This window comes from Phlebotomus papatasi, chromosome 1 (assembly GCF_024763615.1).
Source record: "Phlebotomus papatasi isolate M1 chromosome 1, Ppap_2.1, whole genome shotgun sequence".
NCBI classification, from domain to species: Eukaryota; Metazoa; Arthropoda; class Insecta; order Diptera; family Psychodidae; genus Phlebotomus; species Phlebotomus papatasi.
In genome coordinates, this window is record NC_077222.1 from 34,510,598 (window position 1) to 34,527,521 (window position 16,924).

Genomic DNA, 16,924 nt, shown 5'->3' on the forward strand with positions numbered 1-16,924 from the left:
ATAACGTTAATCCTTTTTGCGATGCTATATCTCGTAATAGAAAAATCTGTTAATTTGACTAAAAATTTTTTTAGACGGCCCATGGACGCCTTCTCAGCAATGCAGATAACTTCTTTTGTGCTCCTGGATTTTTTTCAGGGCAAACACGGTGCATTTTATTACATTTTATCACAACGTGACAATGTCGCTTTAGACAGACATTCAGTTATTTGCATCGATCATTTTATGGATGTCAGTAGGAGGCGTGATGGCGTGAACTTTATTCACATTTTTCTCAAAACTAAATTTCTGAAAGTGGTGAAGAAAAATGTTCAAAACGTAATGCATCAATTTCATTGAAATATTGCTTATTTTTTCAAGAGTGTTTAACCCATTCAGTCAATGTAACAGAAATACTTGAAATAGATTGTTCATATTTTGGAATTGTTTTCATACAGATTAATAGATGATTTTTTTGAAAAGAAAAAAAAATATCTACCATAGGGGCGCGGACCCCTTGTAAAACACGCGTCTTAACAGTTACTGAATTTAAATTCTGTACATTTATTAATTACAAACTCTTTTGATTTAGATAGAGTAACTATCTAAGAACACGAATTAGCAATCAGAATTCAAATCAGGAAAGAGGATGGAGGTCGATTTTAAGATATTCGACGGGATGTCGTATTTTAAAAGTCTGTAAAAATACAGACATTTTGCGGCGACTACTGTACTTTTTCGACGTAAGGCAATTACTTTAACATTTCTAAACTAGCATTTTTTAAACATTACTAGAAAAAAGTTAACAAAAGTTAAAAAACAACTCAAGTTTTCAGGAGTTGCTACCTAATAAGATAAAAAAGTTTTGATTATATATCGCTGATATAAAATACAAAGAGGAAAACTGAGACGTCAAAATATACGATTTTTATCAATTTTTAAAAATTTTTTCATAGAATTAAAACAATAAAACTTAGGATATCCATTCTTTTAGTCAAGATACATCTTAATATTGCCTACGATACAGTAATGGTTAAATCCCATTTGTTTCAAAAATTAATTGAAAAAATCGCTTTGTCCCACACTACCCCTGTCCCAAACTCCCCGGTCTCCCCTACATGACCTCAAAATGATTTTAAATGTAACCGTCGATAACTCGTCTGGATTACGGCGATCCGGATTAGAGAGCGGGCACTGCAATTATTCTATAACAAAAATTGCAAATTCGCATTGTCGGTCTCAAAAATATTACAGGATCGTTTTTAATTTTTGTAATATGATTTATGATACAGGTACGGGAATAATCATAGAATTTTATTGGAAAATGCTCGGCAATGTCCTACATTTTATCCACAGACGCATTTTTTAATGGGTTCCTGCATAAAAAATTTCGTCAATAAACGTAAATTCGCCACTTTTCGCCGTCTATTTATCCATGATGGAGTTGTGTTTTGTTTTTGCAAAAACTGTGTTGTCTTTGTGATTTTGTGCAATTTTTAGGGGGTAATCTCCCCCAATTTCCCCTTGTTTGGGCACAAAAAGGGCCCCCGGGGGATGACAATGGCAACAGCAGAAGAGGGCTGGGTGCACAGTTTCTCTATAAACGACATAGCCCGGCATAAGAAGGGCTACACAATTTACAAAATTACATCAATAGTGAGTCACTAAACTCCTATATAAAAATTCTATGCCTCTTATCAATTACTCAATCTTGCTCAAAATTGTGCCATTAGGTATTTCCGCGATTTGTACCCGAGGCTCTATCGTGTGTGACTGTGTGGAAGCGTTTCAGTGAGATTAAGAATTTGCATAGGGAGATCCATCGGAAGCATCGAGCACTGAAGTTGGGTGGTAAAGTTCCTAAACTCGAAGATAGATATTATTTCCGGAGATTTGACACTGAAGTTATCAACGAAAGGAGACAGTATATCCTGGAATTGCTGGAGTTTGTCTCTATGCATCCAGCTTTGTATACGAGTGAGGTTTTTGTCAAATTCCTCCGTGGAGGTCATACGCCGAATACATCACCGAGTCACAAGGGGAATATTGCAGCAATCTGCAAGGATTTGTCCATTCCCTTCCAGTCGGAAATTGCATTGATTGATCCGACAAGAGATAGTGCTGAGGTTGACAGTGATATTTTGCCCTTTGACTGTGTGGACTCTGTGTCCACGGTTTCGGTGGACACTCTGGGAAACGGTGGGAGTGATTTGTCCCGGAGGGATTCGGTCGTGAGTGACGAGGGTTCTGTGGGATCTGTCACGAGAGAACCTTCAGTGGCCAGTAGTCGTCAGCTGAGCCTGCATCTGGACATTTCCCAAGATATTGACTATTTCTTCGATGCTGCCGTTGATTTCAGCCGAGCGATGCAGGCTGAAGTCAATGGGCAGTATGAGGAGAGTTTTGAGTGCTACAAGAAGGGTATAAATACCCTTCTGGTGGGTGCAAAGCAAGATAGGGATGTTGAAAGGCAGCAAATGGCCAAGGAAAAGGCCTCAAAGTACCTCAAAAGGGCCGAAAGGGTTTGTGAAAATCACATTGTCCGGAAACCCAAGAATTTCTCTCCCTCAGACACCGAACCCTATTCCCTGGAACGACCCCTGAGCAATCTGTCACGGTACAAAGTGATGAAGATTGTCGAGAGGGTGATGCAGGTTCAGGATGTCACTGATAAAAAAATCTACATTATGAAGGCCATTGAGAAGCCACCGAGTAGTTCGCTCTTCCTGGGTGCTTTCCTTCCACACAAGATTCCCTACATGGTGCCCCTGATTGCCTACTTCCAGTCAGAATCCTCCATTTATTTGCTCCTGCATCAGGCGCCTGGAGGAAAACTCTATGACTATATCCGTGACTTTAAACCAGGAAAGTTCTCAGCAGAGAAAATCCCTCCGGCTCTACTGGACAAACCCGAAGTTCAGCAAGAACCAGAACCCGAAAAACCTAAAGATTCTCTTGAAGAGAAACCAGTTGAAAATGAAGAAATCTCCCCGGAAGAAAATCACCAACCTCCTCCATCCTTTGATATCCTATCCAAGGATATGGATGTCCTAGATTTGGTGCACTGTGCAAAGTCTCTGCTTAAATCTGTCAGTAGTACCCTGAAGCAATCCAAAGGAATTGGTAAGGCTCTCGAAGAGATTACTCTTCCTCCAGTTTTGCAAGACATTCCCGAAGAAAATGAGCCAACCGAAGAAATCCCTGTCCAAAACGACAACAATTCCCTTCCGGAAGAGGCTCAGGACGCCGTCCTTGAAACCCCTGCTGAAACAACACCAAAGAAACACCAAATTCCCGAGGGATGTGTAAGACAATGGGCAAGGGAATTGGTAGTGGCTGTTGATACGCTCCATAGGCACAATGTCCTCTGCTGTGATCTCCATCCAAATAATCTACTTCTCGGCTCTAGTGGGCAGCTCCTTCTCACCTATTTCTACTGTCATCCGGATGCCACGGAGAGATTCCTGAAGCAAGAAGCCGTAGCCGGTGGCTATGTGGCTCCCGAAAGGCCTTTTACCGAAGTCTCTGATTGGTGGACTGTTGGAGTAATTCTCTATGAGATACTCACACAACATGCCTTTACCCTCCTCCATCCGGGGGAGATTTTTACTTATTACGAAGTGCAGTATCCCGAGGAAGTGGAGATTTCAGATGAGGCCAGAGCATTGCTCGATGGGGTGAGTAAGATATTCTTTTATTTTTTCCAGACATTCTCACGAGAATTTCCGCAGTGGTTTATTTGTGTGTTTTTATTTTTGGGCGATAAGAATTTGTGGAAATATTTCCGCAAATTCCACTATAAAGCAATATAAATTGTAATCAAATCACAGTAAAGTCTGCCTTTTAAAAGTAGAGAATTAACCCATTGCCCTTTTAGCTGGAAAATGAGAACGCTAAGAGATATCAACTTGTGATTTTCAGTCAAACTATTTTCACTCTATATGCCCCCTATAATCATAAATTAAATTCAATAAAAAAAACGGGTGGCTAATACGGGCTTCAGATCTGAGACTTAGCCATGTGGCTTAACTGCTTTAATTTTTCAACAATCAAGATTATTTTGGAAAAAAAATTACTTAGTATTGGATTATTAGGCACAAATGATTTATTTTAAATTCTAAAAAAGCAATAAAATTGGTTGATATTTAGGATTTTGAGATCGTCGGGAACTAGACTGAACCTCTAGGGTTTCATGCTTTGCGAAATGCTCAAATTCGTGATTTCAATTCTATACCTCGGAAGTAGTTTCATACCATTCACCGTTTACTGGCCCACAAATATTTTGGACCGATTATTTATCGTTTCATTACCGGTTCATAACCGATTGGAATCGGTTTAGACTTCAGAAAATCCAAGAGCTTTCTAAAGAGTCCAAATGTAATACCAATCGGTTGCGATTACGCTTCCTAGAGACGTTGAATCCGAATACCGTTGAATCATTCCTAAACGGGTTTTCAAGGTTAAAGTTTATAATTCTCTAGAAAAGCGTTTTTCCTAACCGATTTGCACAAGATCAGGTTCGTTGGAAATGTCTGGGAATCTACGATAAATCCAAATAGATATTAACCAATATCACCAAATAATTTATTTGATTAAAATAAAATTGCATCATTCCTGAAATATTTTATGCAATCTTACAAGTGATTTATAAACCGGTTCAAATCGGTTGTAAACCGACGAACAAAATAATAATAAAATTTACGAAAAGCTGGAATTCGCAAGTACGGGTCTTACCTTTATTTGTTCAGCGGTTACACATTATTATTAATCTATTGGAATAATGTAAAATTAGGATGGAGTAAGCCCTTTGGCGAACTAAAATAAAATAAACATATAAGCCCGGATCAGCTTATTGTAAGTGAGATTCTTAATGTGAATAAATTCGAATAGCATGCCAATTCGATTTGGAACTAAAGTTGGGAGATTTTATACAGCAATTTGTAATTTTCAATGAAATTTTTAATGTATTTTTTTTATTTGAGGGCAGAATCACATTGACAGTAAAATGCTCACCGTATTTCGTTAATTTACGCATTTTCATTACAATTCTTACGCAAATTCTCCATTAACGTATTACCTTATCTCATACTCGGTGGAACTAGGTTATTATTAATCGTATCGAGACACTTTATTTGGTATTACAATGTAATCATTACAAGGTGCCTCGTGTTGGAAGAATCTGCTGATCGTATCTTCCCCATAGTGAATGCTTCTTCCCCGTGCTCCTGAAGGTTTGTGGGCAGAGGCGGTGCATTTTATTACGTTTTAGCACAGTGAAAAATGTCTTTTCTCGACATTCAGTTGATTGCACCGTTGGTGGAACTGGGGGAAATTAAAATACGAAAATTGAAAAAAATAAAACGAAAATTCGATAAATGGCGAGCAAAAAAAACTGTACGAATAAGAATAATTTCTCTTATAGTTTTTTTTTTGCTCACAGTTTATCGAATTTTCGTTTTATTTCTTCATTTTTTTTTATATTATTTTCACCTAGTGCCACCGAGTACGAGATAAGGTAATACGGTAATGAAAAATTTGCGTAAGAATTGCAATGATAATGCGTAAATTAACGAAATACGGTGAGGCTACGGTGAGCATTTTATTGTCAATGTGATTCTGCCCTGAATCAGAATTTGTAGCTAGGATTTGGATGAACTGACAGAAAAATGATGGGGTGAAAGGAACACCTATTGACACTTTAAGAACTCGTCTCAGGTCTAATTGTCACCCTACTCTGTACCATTTGGAATACGATATTTTAACACTTATCCTTATATAAAACTGTAGATTAATGAAAAAACGCCATATTACTTACATTTTATTAGACACATTAAATAAATCTCAACAATATTGGTTCCTTGTTGAAGATGTGTTCATTCGACCCTATAAGGGTGGAATGTAGACCAGAACCTCCTTTATAATTTTGCCCCAAAACTTGATCTTAACGGTTTCACGGTAGGCAAGATAATTCAATTTGGAACACGTTTTTCGGCCACAGCGGGTTTTTTCCATGCGACGAACTACAACAATATCATAAACTGATTGAATTTTGAAAGATTTTTTTTAAACCTTTATTTTAAACAACGTAGTCGAGTAAAACCGGTCATATCAGCACTTACGTACTTTCGATCCGTTGTAGGAAAAATATTTTTTTACACTAATGGCCTCTAGAAAAATTTCTTTAAAAAATGCATATTTAAAGAAAATTACCCTTATCCTTGTAGGCAGAAACATCAGAATTTTTAAAAAAAGACAATTTTTGACGAAAATTGCTTCTAGTGTGTAGACACCATAAAACGACAAAATCGTACAGATGGCATGATTTGAGCAAAAAAATGATGTTTGGACGAAATATAGATATAAATGCCCTCTACAATTATGCCGAAATAATCCGGTTGAGAAAGAGTCAAAATAATTGAATTTATGTAATTTATAATAGTTATTATTTTTCGGCTGTGGCGCTCCTAGTGTTTGTCATACAAAGTTCAAACGTTCTAAAAAATTGTAGCGCTTTGCGATATCTTTATTTTGCGCCCTTATCCATCAAAATCGATCAAATAGAACAGGAGATATGGCGGTTTGAATTTCGTGAATTTTGACCCCTCATATCTCCGGTTCTACTGTAACTACAGCGAACTCACGCTACTTTTTGGGAACTTCATAGCCTCTAGACTACAACATTACAAAGTATAAGATTACAAGAACACTGAGAAAAAAAGTGAATCTTAAAATTATATTTTTTGACGACTTAATTTTATTCTGCCAAAAAAGAATAAATTTTATTCCAAAAGAATAAATTTTAATCTTTTCATTCATATCTCAGATTAATTTTTAGTCTTTTTTTGACTTAAATTCAAATCTTTTGGGGAGACTTGTATTTATTCTTTACTCTCTCTGAGAGAAAGAAACGAATATAGTGCACAGCAATGTGTCCGTGCTGTGTGAGAGAGTGAGAAAAAGAATTGTGCGTCTGACGTGAGATGGTCGGCCATTTTGGCAGTGAACGCCAAGCTGTCAGCACCAGAGGTAAATATTTTTTTTCTTTATTTTCTTTTTCTTAATTTACGATGATTTTTTAGGAAAATGTTTAGCAACTGCAAAGACCATGAAGATAAGAAGTCAGTGGGATTTGAGGTTTGTTCGAGACTACGAGGGGGGATCAAGTGAGGAAGGTGTAAAAAGCGTGTGGCAGAATGCGGCGTCATCAGGAAAAAACATTTGGAAATTCTATACGCTGAAGCCCTCTCCAAAGTGTTAAAATACGACCAGTTTAACGCAATCGTCCTCAAACATCATCTCACAAAGTGAACGGAAAAGAATGGGGTAAGTGCAATACTAATGTTTTAACCTAACTTTCCCGTGGGGGCGTTCGGGGCGTCGAAATAGATTTATTCCGTGTGTTAATTCAAGACAAGTTAGTTTTTAGTGCAAATCGCTGTGAATTGTCTTTTAAGATGGACTTTTTCAGTTTCTGGATACAAGTTTTAAGAATCCAAGCCTTTATGCAAGTTGAATGCTTTGTGATTGCGAATCTTAAGCTTTAGTTTGTATTATAGGATGAATATCAATGAATCAATGAATATCCTTAGCCATTGACGGTGTAGTTGAACTTCTATGTGTTTCCGGGTGCAAGTTGGGTGATATTTAATAACCTTGGCCTTTAGTAAATATATTTGGAGGGTTTGAATTTCGTGGAGCAAGATGACTGTAAGGCTTGTTACCTTATTTTAAGGTAGAGCATGGACCGTAGTGTCTATTAGTAGCCGCAGGAGGAGAGGCATCGAAGTCGAACGGCTCTTGGTTTCTTACAGTCTTTGTACAGTCTAGGAAGCTTATATTTCGGTATATATTTTGTATTTTTGATGTATCTAATAGAAGATTGATAATAGTTGATGAAAGAAGAACCTTAAACCTTTAAGGACAATTGGGCCACCGGTGTCCCAAAAATGAAATTTTTCCTACAGCCTTCTAAAGCTATGTTTCGGTTTAAAAAGTCAGAAAAAGTGATTTTTTTCAGACACCCAATTTTTTGACCCTCTCATTCTTAAAGAGTTAGCTTTTAGTTTGTGAATATGTATGCAAGATGCGCAAGGAAGTCCAGGTTTACAGGCACAAATTATAGGACTTTCTCATGGAATAGAATAACCGATATCTATATACAGTAGAGTCTCTTAAATTCGAACGCTCGGGGGGTATTTTTGACATTTCTCACCTCTCAAATTCGAACGATTTTCTCAAAACTAACGAAATTTATGTGAGATTAAATTGTACTTTGAAACAAATTCCCGTACTTTCTCACAAATCTTAAGTGATAACATACTGCCTTTTCATTTTATACGATCATAGTGTCTGTAAACATTCAGGAAGAAGCATATAAATATGATTTTCATTCATCCAGAATACGAACTTTTTAACATAACCTCACAATTGACAATTTGAATCCAAACGGCGTTCGAATTTGAGAGATTCAGATTTGAGAGACTCTACTGTATATATATTTACAGATCTTTTTATGAAAAATCCGCTTATTTTATTAGTTATTAGTTTACCCTGACTTGTAAAAATTATATTTACAATTTCTTACAAGTTAGCTTTTTAATACTAAATTCATTTATTGAATTTTTTTAATGACGTTTCAAATCTTTCAGATGATGATAGACTTTAACTCTGAAAAATCAAATGTCGTCGGTGATAGTGCATCATTTACAAGCAATTTTACTCGGATTGTCACTAAGCTCCTGTACATCATAGTTCAAAGATAAACTAACTAAACGGCTATTGAAGAAAATCTATGATTCTCTTGCAACAAAAGGTAATACAATGATGAGCTCATTTTTTATATAGTTTTATCCTAAAATTCAATTTCTTTTTGGTCGTTTCAGGCTCACAAGATTGTATCCTGTTTCTTTTGCTGCATGCTTTGATTCTCCTAAACCGTAAGAGTGGTAACAAGATACCAATAATTAAAGACGCAGTTATTGGTTGTACTCTTAGAATTATGAAAAATAAAACTTAATTTCATTCTGCATAATGACTTGTTTCTATTCTTCTTTATTCTTGAAATTAGTCGAAATTTATCTTGAAATTAATCTTCTGCAGTCTTAAATTTAATCTGCTAGCTTCTAAAAAAAAAGATTTAAAGTTATTCGAAAAAAATCTTATTTTCAGTTCCGACTTAATTTTATTCTTTATAGGACTAATATTAAGAATAAAAAAATCTTAATATTTTTTAAGCCCTAAAAAGACTTGAAATTATGAAGAAAAGATTAAATTTTAATCTTTTTTTTCTCTCAGTGAAGTAAAAGTATTACAAAGTATAAGACTGCAAAGTATAATTCCACTTAATAAATTTATCGCTAGGATATTTATTTTTGACCAATTTAAGGTTAATATCTTTCAATAATTTCATTTTTAACTATATTAAAAAATTAGTTTCCATTTTACAATTTTGCATTAATTTTTGCTGAAATATAGTAGAAAAAATATTTAAAGAACAAAAATAAAGGGGAAATTAAAGTCTTGATGAAGGTGGACCTTCTTAAGAACTAAGAAAAATGACTAGGTTCTATCCAGTCCTATCAGATAATTGTCAAATTTGTCAATATATCTGCCATACATGCCTGTTAAGATACTCCAAGGGTTGAAAGTCTTCTGTTGTTAGAAGCCAAATAATTTAATTTAAATATTCAAAAAAAAAATTAAATAAGTAAATGATACAGATCAGTTTCCGGTTGAAAATTTTAAGACCTCTCTTAAAAGTCCAAATTTGAGCAAATCACGTGGTTGAACTTAGACCTCAAAACACTCGAAATCGAATTTTTCGGTCATAGGTGTCTATGTACGTATAGTTTGCCTGGAGTAGATGAAACTGCGGCAGTAGTAAATACGGGGAAGATGCAGCAAATATTGCCATGTTTTTAATGAGATATTAGATTTTGGAGCACGAGATCTATACAAATTTATAGATAATTTAGAGATCCTTATTCTCTGAATAAATAGTTAATATAGTAAGTCCAAGTAGTGTAGACATAAAAATCAGTGTATACAACTACTCCGTGTTTAGTACTGCTCCAGTTTTCCTTATTGCCAAAAAGTATTCGAAAATAAAAGAAATCTTTGAAGCAATTTTTGAAATACACTAAAATAAAACATCTCTAGGACATTTTTTGGGGGGTTACTGAAGACCGAAAGTTGATATCTCTTGCTGTATGACTTATAGCCCGAAGACAAACTGAGAAAACAGTTTTACTTCTCTCTTTTTTTTTAGGTTCAGAGGTCAATTTGATCGTAAACGTATTTAATCAGGGGACTGACATTAGTTCTGAAAGATGCAACCAGTTTTAGTGTGAATTTTTACCTGTTTTCGTACACATTTCACGAGATATCTCCAAAACTACGTAGGTTGCCATTTTGGGGTTTTCGGTTGCCTTTTCGTTATTAAATTGGCTTTTGTTTCATATTTGTGTTATTAGCTAATTCATTCTACAATGACAGAAAACAGCTAATAAACTCAAAAGTTCTTTTGGCAGCTAAAAACATATGGGAAATATAGGAAACGTCATGCCCCTGTCCGTTAAATTTTCTATAGAAACCTAGATTGTAAAATTTTAAGGGCTTCCATAAGAGAATTTATGATGATAGACTTACCAGAAATCCTTTGCATTTGCAGCTACTTCAAGTAAATCCCAGTGTGAGGTTTGGAATTGATGAAATCCAGACGCACGCCTTCTTCCGGGACACCGATTGGGAGAATATTAAATCACTAGGGCATCGTTCTTAGCATCTTGAGAGAATCTCCTATCGAAATGGATTGACGATTCCTGCATTTTATTCCTTGACACCGTGATTTATTTCAGTGATTAAAACTTAATGGAATGATTCCTTCTGAAGGAAACAAAAAACTAATCCGTGTCTTTTTCTTTTGCTATCTATCAGAGGTGTGTGATGAGTATGGGAGGGTTTGTTTGTCCAATTGAGTCAAAGTGTCCCTCCTGAGGCTGTAGAATCCTCCCTGGAGATTCTGTGCAATGGATCAGTGGAATTTGTCCAGCAATTTGATCACCTGCCGCTGTGAAGGTAAAATGGATGGTTTCTGGTGGAATGTCTTTGGGATTTTCCGCTTTCCGATGGGTTTTCATGTGACTGGAAAGTGTATCGGTGCGTCTGAAGAATTTTCCACAGATGCTGCATTGATAGGGCTTCTCTCCCGTGTGAATGCGCAGATGCTTTGCCAGATGGGCGTACTGGATGAAGGATTTGGAACAGAGATTGCAAGTATGCGGTCTGACGCCCAAATGGATTTTCTTGTGCTTGGAGAATGTTGAGGAATTGGTAAAGGCTTTTCCACATGCATCGCATCTGTAGGATTTTTCACCCGTATGTATTTTCACGTGTTCATTGAGATTGGCCGTTCTACTGAAGAATTTCCCACAGGTATTGCACTGATAGGGCTTTTCCCCTGTGTGGGATCTCATGTGGACTTTGAGATTTCCCGCAAAGGCAAAAGCTCGACCGCATGCTGAACACTGAAAGGGTTTTTCACCTGAATGCACAGCTGCGTGATTCCTGAGACTCGTGGGATGTGTAAAGGACTTCTGGCAGATGGCACAGACAAAAAGCTTCTCTCCCGTGTGAATTCTCTGGTGCTTGATCATGTCGCACTTCTTGCTGAAACACTTCTGGCAGTCAGGGCATTTGTGTGGTCTGCTTTCTCTGTGATGCCTCCTGCAATGCAATTCGAGATCTTTAGCTTCAGTGAATGGGATTCCACAAGCTTCGCAAGGCTCAGCTTCTGGCCCTTCGTGCTTCTTCAGATGCACCTGGAGACTCGTGTCGATGGCAAACATTTTACCACAATATTTACACTTGCTGGGCTCTTCAACATGCATCTTCGAGTGATTCTAAAAAAAGGTAGATTTTTTTTCATTCACAAAAAAGTCATTAATATCAAGTCGCCTGGGAGACAAAAAGTTAATAAATGAACAGCGCAGTGAGAAAATTTTGTGAAATTGAGATGATTAAAAAATTTAATCTTGAAAAGGTGAGATTTTGAAAAATATTTTCTGTCATTATGAATGTTGTGTAATTTATTAATGAAAATTGTCTCAAAGATCAGTATTTTTTTAAGAAAAAATACTTTTCGCATTTGAATTGACAAGCTTGACTCTTGAGAAATATTAAAATAATTTTGAAAGAAGGCAATCAGGGTAATAATACACTTAACGAAATTTAGATATTCACTCCATAAAAGCCTCTACACATTGGGATAACAATTTTCTTTAAAAATTCCATTTTGACGTATTTTTGACCTTTCCAACTGTAGCACTGCAGGAATTTTCAAATAAGCAATTTTTGACAAATGCTCTCAAAGTGGGTTCGTAGATCCGATCGGCTTTAGAATTCTGTTTTACCAAATTTGTTTATGCTTGAGACAAATTTCTCTGGTAATGAGTCGCGTTCACTACCTACGTGAATGTGCATTGTCGTAATTTGATTATCTTGGGAGTTTCGAAAAGATCTCGTGAAATTCCCCATCTTCTAATAACATCAGAAGTTCGTAAAGCCATCGCTAGAGACCCTATTAATAAAAGGAAAAATTGTCCAATTTTCTAAGTAAATTTAAATTAAGTATTAAGGACCCTGACATGAGCTGAGAGCGGCGAAATTTGAAAAAATTACGACCCGTATTTCTGTTTTTAATCACTAACATTTTGACCTATTTGGTTTTTTTTTTAAATTGTTTGTTCTAAAAAAACGTTCAATGTATAGTACAAAATTAAATTTTATTTGCGATTTACCCAGAAAAAAATCACAGAGATTGAACTTCATTTTTTTTCTGTTCTAGAGTACTTCCCTCTATATATCTGTATAAAAATAATCGATAATTCTGCCTAAGAGCTGAAAAATGCACTGTAATAAATGATCTGTGAAAAATTAAATTCGGCCAGCAAAAAATCAAATTTAAGCAGTAACTCAATTTTGAACTGCCTTCGCCACATCTTTTAGTTAAGTTAAATTTCATACAGTCAAAATTCACATTCCTTTCGTTCTTCAAAGCTTTGCATATGTCTATCTTATTCTTTCGCACTCTTATTCTTCTTTTGAACATCACACCAAAATAAATTTAGCTCAATCGAATTTGAAGTGCGAAAGAATGAGATAGACATTTGACAAATACGTGAGAGAAAAAGGGATGCAAATTTCAATTTCATGACATTTTCTTGAAGGTGTGCCGGAGCCATTAGCAATCAAACTTTTTGTAAACTAAATTTAATTTACTTTTTTCGGAGTGGAGTTAGGACAAATTCCTACCTTCACCTAGAATTGAACTGGGGACACCTCTCGTTATCTAGATGAGTGCTGTACCAAATGAGCTATAGAGGCCACAAGCTCTGTCTGACTTGTCACACGACCTTAACCAATTGCTTTGTGCACTTCAATCGCACACTCTCAATTTATGAGATTTAGACTCATTGGACTCACACCTAAAAGGTGTGCCGGAGCCATTATGATCAATTTTATTTTAAAAATTTGTTTGATTTTTTTTCTGACCAATTTATATTTTTTTGCTGCCTAAATTTATTTTTTCAATAATCAATTGTTTTTTACCGCTCAAAAATATATAGGGGTATATGGAGTACCTATGAATTGGTGTAGCTTTGAAAATGGAGTTTTACTACTATTTTTAAAAGAAATTAAGGCTTATCATGATCTAAATTAACTTCATAATGGGTTAGTGGAGCTAAATAATATAGCAGTAAGATCCAGTTTTATTTAAAAAAATAAATGCCTCGAGTGGGTCAGTGGATAGAGTAGTAGCTCTATGACTGCGAGGTCGTGGGTTCAAAGCTGAGCAGCAGCAGAAAAAGATTTCTCATGCCATATCGGCTTTGAATTCGTCCAGTGAATGAATGAATAGTAATGTCAATGGTGCATATTGACAAAAAAGTGAACCGCCTAAACAATAGAGGCTGGTACGAAAACTAGTTTCGACATGAAAGCGGTACTTCAGTCGATACAAATATTCGCTGTCACTGATCCCAAACACACACCGAGAAGGGATGCTGTGATATAGTAACGGCACTGATTGCCCACAGAGCTGTGATATGGAGAGGCTACCCGTATCGGGGGATAAGATAGAATAGGAGTGGGGAAGCCTAAGGAGCCCAATTGGTGGCCTGGATGCATCGGAATATCCGAAATGGAGAACTCACCCCTGGCAAAATCTTATCTTATCTTACTTAAAAAATAGGAGAAATAAACACAATTTTAAAGCTACCCACTTCCCTTATAGACAAAATCGAATAAAATCAATTGTAAAGCAGATCTTACCCTGTTTGTTGGATAATAATTACGATTTCAAATTAATATTTGAATGTGAAAGTATACTTTTTAATATTTACTTAACCCTTCAAGGACGATTAGATCACCCGTGACCCATAGAGAAAATAATTTTTCCTGACTACCTGAAGTTATTTCTTTCTAATGTTTGTACATGATCACGAAGTAGAGAGATGTAGGAATCTAGGATATTTTTTGAAAATCTCCAGCTATTTGCTATATACAAAATATTTGAGCTAAAAAATAACGAATTTTCAAATTTTCACGTTTTTTGAATTTTAATATTTTTAATATTTCTAATTGTTTTAAGCAAAAACCTCTTGGGACTAGAAACTATAATAACTATACATCATATTTCTCAACAGTTTTTTTTTTATTTTCAAGAAAGCTTCATAATTTTCATGGGTCATATGTGACCCAATCGTCCATAAAGGTAAAAAACACCGAATCTGTCTCTAGTGGATTTTCGAAGATTTGAGGTTAGACTGTTTCATGTTTTTGTGTATGTGTGCGCAAAATAATTAATTATTATTATTATTATATTTTTTTTTATTATTACAAATATCTTCAAGTTATTTATCTTTCAAAAATAACAGAGCAAATGAGTAAACTAGTCGTCTGGAAAATTTTGTGTTTTTTTTTACCTTTATGGACGATTAGGTCATATATGACCCATAGTTTTTCAGGACTCCTAGGGATGGGAAAATTTCTTTTTAACCGTAAATCTCTTATTTAGGCTAAAATATCGAGGGAAACTTGATTTCATTGAATCAAGCTCAGCGGAAAGCTTCTCGTCCTTAAAGGGATAATTATATGTGCATAATTCCGTCAGGTGCATAATCCCGAGTTGCATAATGCCGGGACTGAGTGTAAACCGTTAAAATTCTTTCAAATATGCAATTTTTGACGAAAATTTCTCTCAATGTGTAGAGGCCTTAAGCAATCGGAATGTGAGTCCTTGATATTGAATCTTTCGTTGATAAGAAAAAATTGAAAATACAAAATTAAAAAAAATGAGTAGGGACACGAACTTTTCTTTGTCCTGGGGCATCAGATACCTTTTCTAGGCTACTATTTCTCAGCTGTTGGACAGCCAGGGTCAGGGGAATAATTAGTGGCAAATTTATGATAAATTTATTTAGCAAAATAGAACATTAAACAAAAATGTAACCCGGTTTTTGAACTCGAATCTGATAAGAGAAAAGCTCGAGAAAGACGTTGCTTTTATTGTATTTACCTTGAGATTCCTGAGTTGGCTGAAGCTCATTCCACAAGTTTCGCATTTGTAGGGCCGATCTCCTGTGTGCTTCCTCATATGCTTGGTCAGATCGCTCGATTGACCAAATTTCCAGCCGCATTCTGCACATTCGTATGGGCGTATTCCCAGATGAGTGCGTCTCGTGTGCAGAGACAAAGTGCTGGCCAGTGTAAAGGATCGATTGCAAATGTTGCAAGTAAAGGGGCGGTTTTTGTTGTCTCGTTTCTGCCATTCGAGTGTTCCCTGAACATTTGCATTTCGTCGCTTCTTGGCGATTTTCGGAGACTCTGTCCTTTGCTCTTGATCTATTTCTTCAGTTTCCTGTATATCAGGGCTGTGAAGAGTCGCGTCTTCACAATCTGAGACTGTTTCTAGTGCTTCTTCTTCTCTTCTGGGATTTTTCAATAAAGGTTCTTCCTGAGAAACCAGTTGATTTTTTAACACTTCATGATTATCCATATGCTCAAGAAATGATTTGAGTTGAACAAAAATGGAAGAACAGTCTGGGCATTCAAGTATTTTTGAATGTCCATGAAGGAGCACATGACGGATAAATGACGATTTCTCATCAAAACTTCCTGGGCAGAAGTAACATTTGTGCGATTTTTGAGCTTGATTTGAATGATTTTTCAAAGAATGCAGATAAAGTTTAGAAATTAGTGGGAATTTTTCTTCACATTCTTTGCATTTGTATGCGAGAAGTATTTCTTTCTTTGCCCTAGCCTTTCCCCTTTTTGGGGTCTTCTTTTTTGGCTCATCAGGAGAAAATTTTTTCTCCTGGGAGATTTCTCTTGGAATGTTAGAATTCTTGAGATGTTCTGCAGTATCACAGTTAGTATTTCCCTTTACAGCGTCAAATGGACAGTTTGTAGATATGTTAGGGATTTCTTGAGATTCTTTCGGGGCTTTTTGAGCATTTTCGGTTTCCGGAAGAGGTGCCTGAGACTGAGACACTTGTTGAAAAAGTGGAAGAGATGAAACAGGAATTGTTACAGTAATGTTATTCACAAGACGAAATTCTACAGATGATGTGGTCATTTTCATTAAAATTCTCGACAAAAATACTGAAAAATTAATAAAAAGTATTTTTGTGAGGTCAAGTGATTTTGAGGTTAAGTTTGGAAAAAGTCAAAATAAAAAGAATCCAGAAAAGGATACTTACAGGATTATACACAAAATTGCACAGCATCACAAGGGAGTAAAATTTTGAGTAAAATAATCACATTTTTATTGAGTTTTTATGCATTTTTTGTGATTTTTATTATTGTTATTCTTTTGTAAACATCAACACTAAACGCCATTACTTTCACTGCTAGAATGGCTCGAACACAGAAAAATGTTTTTTTT

At 35.8% G+C, this 16,924-nt stretch overlaps 3 protein-coding genes across 5 annotated transcripts in view; 1 reads left to right on the forward strand and 2 right to left on the reverse strand.

Moving 5' to 3' along the window:
* The window catches only part of LOC129798907 (dihydroxyacetone phosphate acyltransferase), a 24,718-nt gene extending 14,029 nt beyond the window's left edge, over nucleotides 1–10,689 (reverse strand). For both annotated transcript variants that reach the window (XM_055842398.1, XM_055842395.1), the window contains exon 1: nucleotides 10,627–10,689. The gene's annotated coding sequence lies outside the window, so the exon portion shown is untranslated. The remainder of the gene's footprint in view (nucleotides 1–10,626) is intronic.
* LOC129798906 (ribosomal protein S6 kinase delta-1) lies at nucleotides 1,393–10,884 on the forward strand. Of its 2 annotated transcripts, XM_055842391.1 has the most exons (3): nucleotides 1,393–1,635; nucleotides 1,713–3,656; nucleotides 10,649–10,884. In XM_055842391.1, the coding sequence occupies exons 1-3, from the start codon at nucleotides 1,534–1,536 to the stop codon at nucleotides 10,757–10,759; spliced, it is 2,157 nt and encodes a 718-aa protein (XP_055698366.1). In that variant the 5' UTR covers nucleotides 1,393–1,533; the 3' UTR covers nucleotides 10,760–10,884. The 2 variants fall into 2 exon arrangements, with proteins under 2 accessions (XP_055698366.1, XP_055698365.1); XM_055842390.1 differs by lacking the exon at nucleotides 10,649–10,884 and having other exon boundaries at nucleotides 1,713–3,813.
* LOC129798924 (zinc finger protein 883-like) lies at nucleotides 10,805–16,894 on the reverse strand. The gene is made up of 3 exons (XM_055842430.1): nucleotides 16,740–16,894; nucleotides 15,557–16,641; nucleotides 10,805–11,879 (listed from the first exon to the last, which is right to left on the reverse strand). Exons 2-3 carry the CDS (start codon nucleotides 16,619–16,621, stop codon nucleotides 10,911–10,913), a joined length of 2,034 nt encoding a protein of 677 aa, XP_055698405.1. The 5' UTR covers nucleotides 16,622–16,641; nucleotides 16,740–16,894; the 3' UTR covers nucleotides 10,805–10,910.
* Between the last annotated feature and the right edge of the window lie 30 nt (nucleotides 16,895–16,924).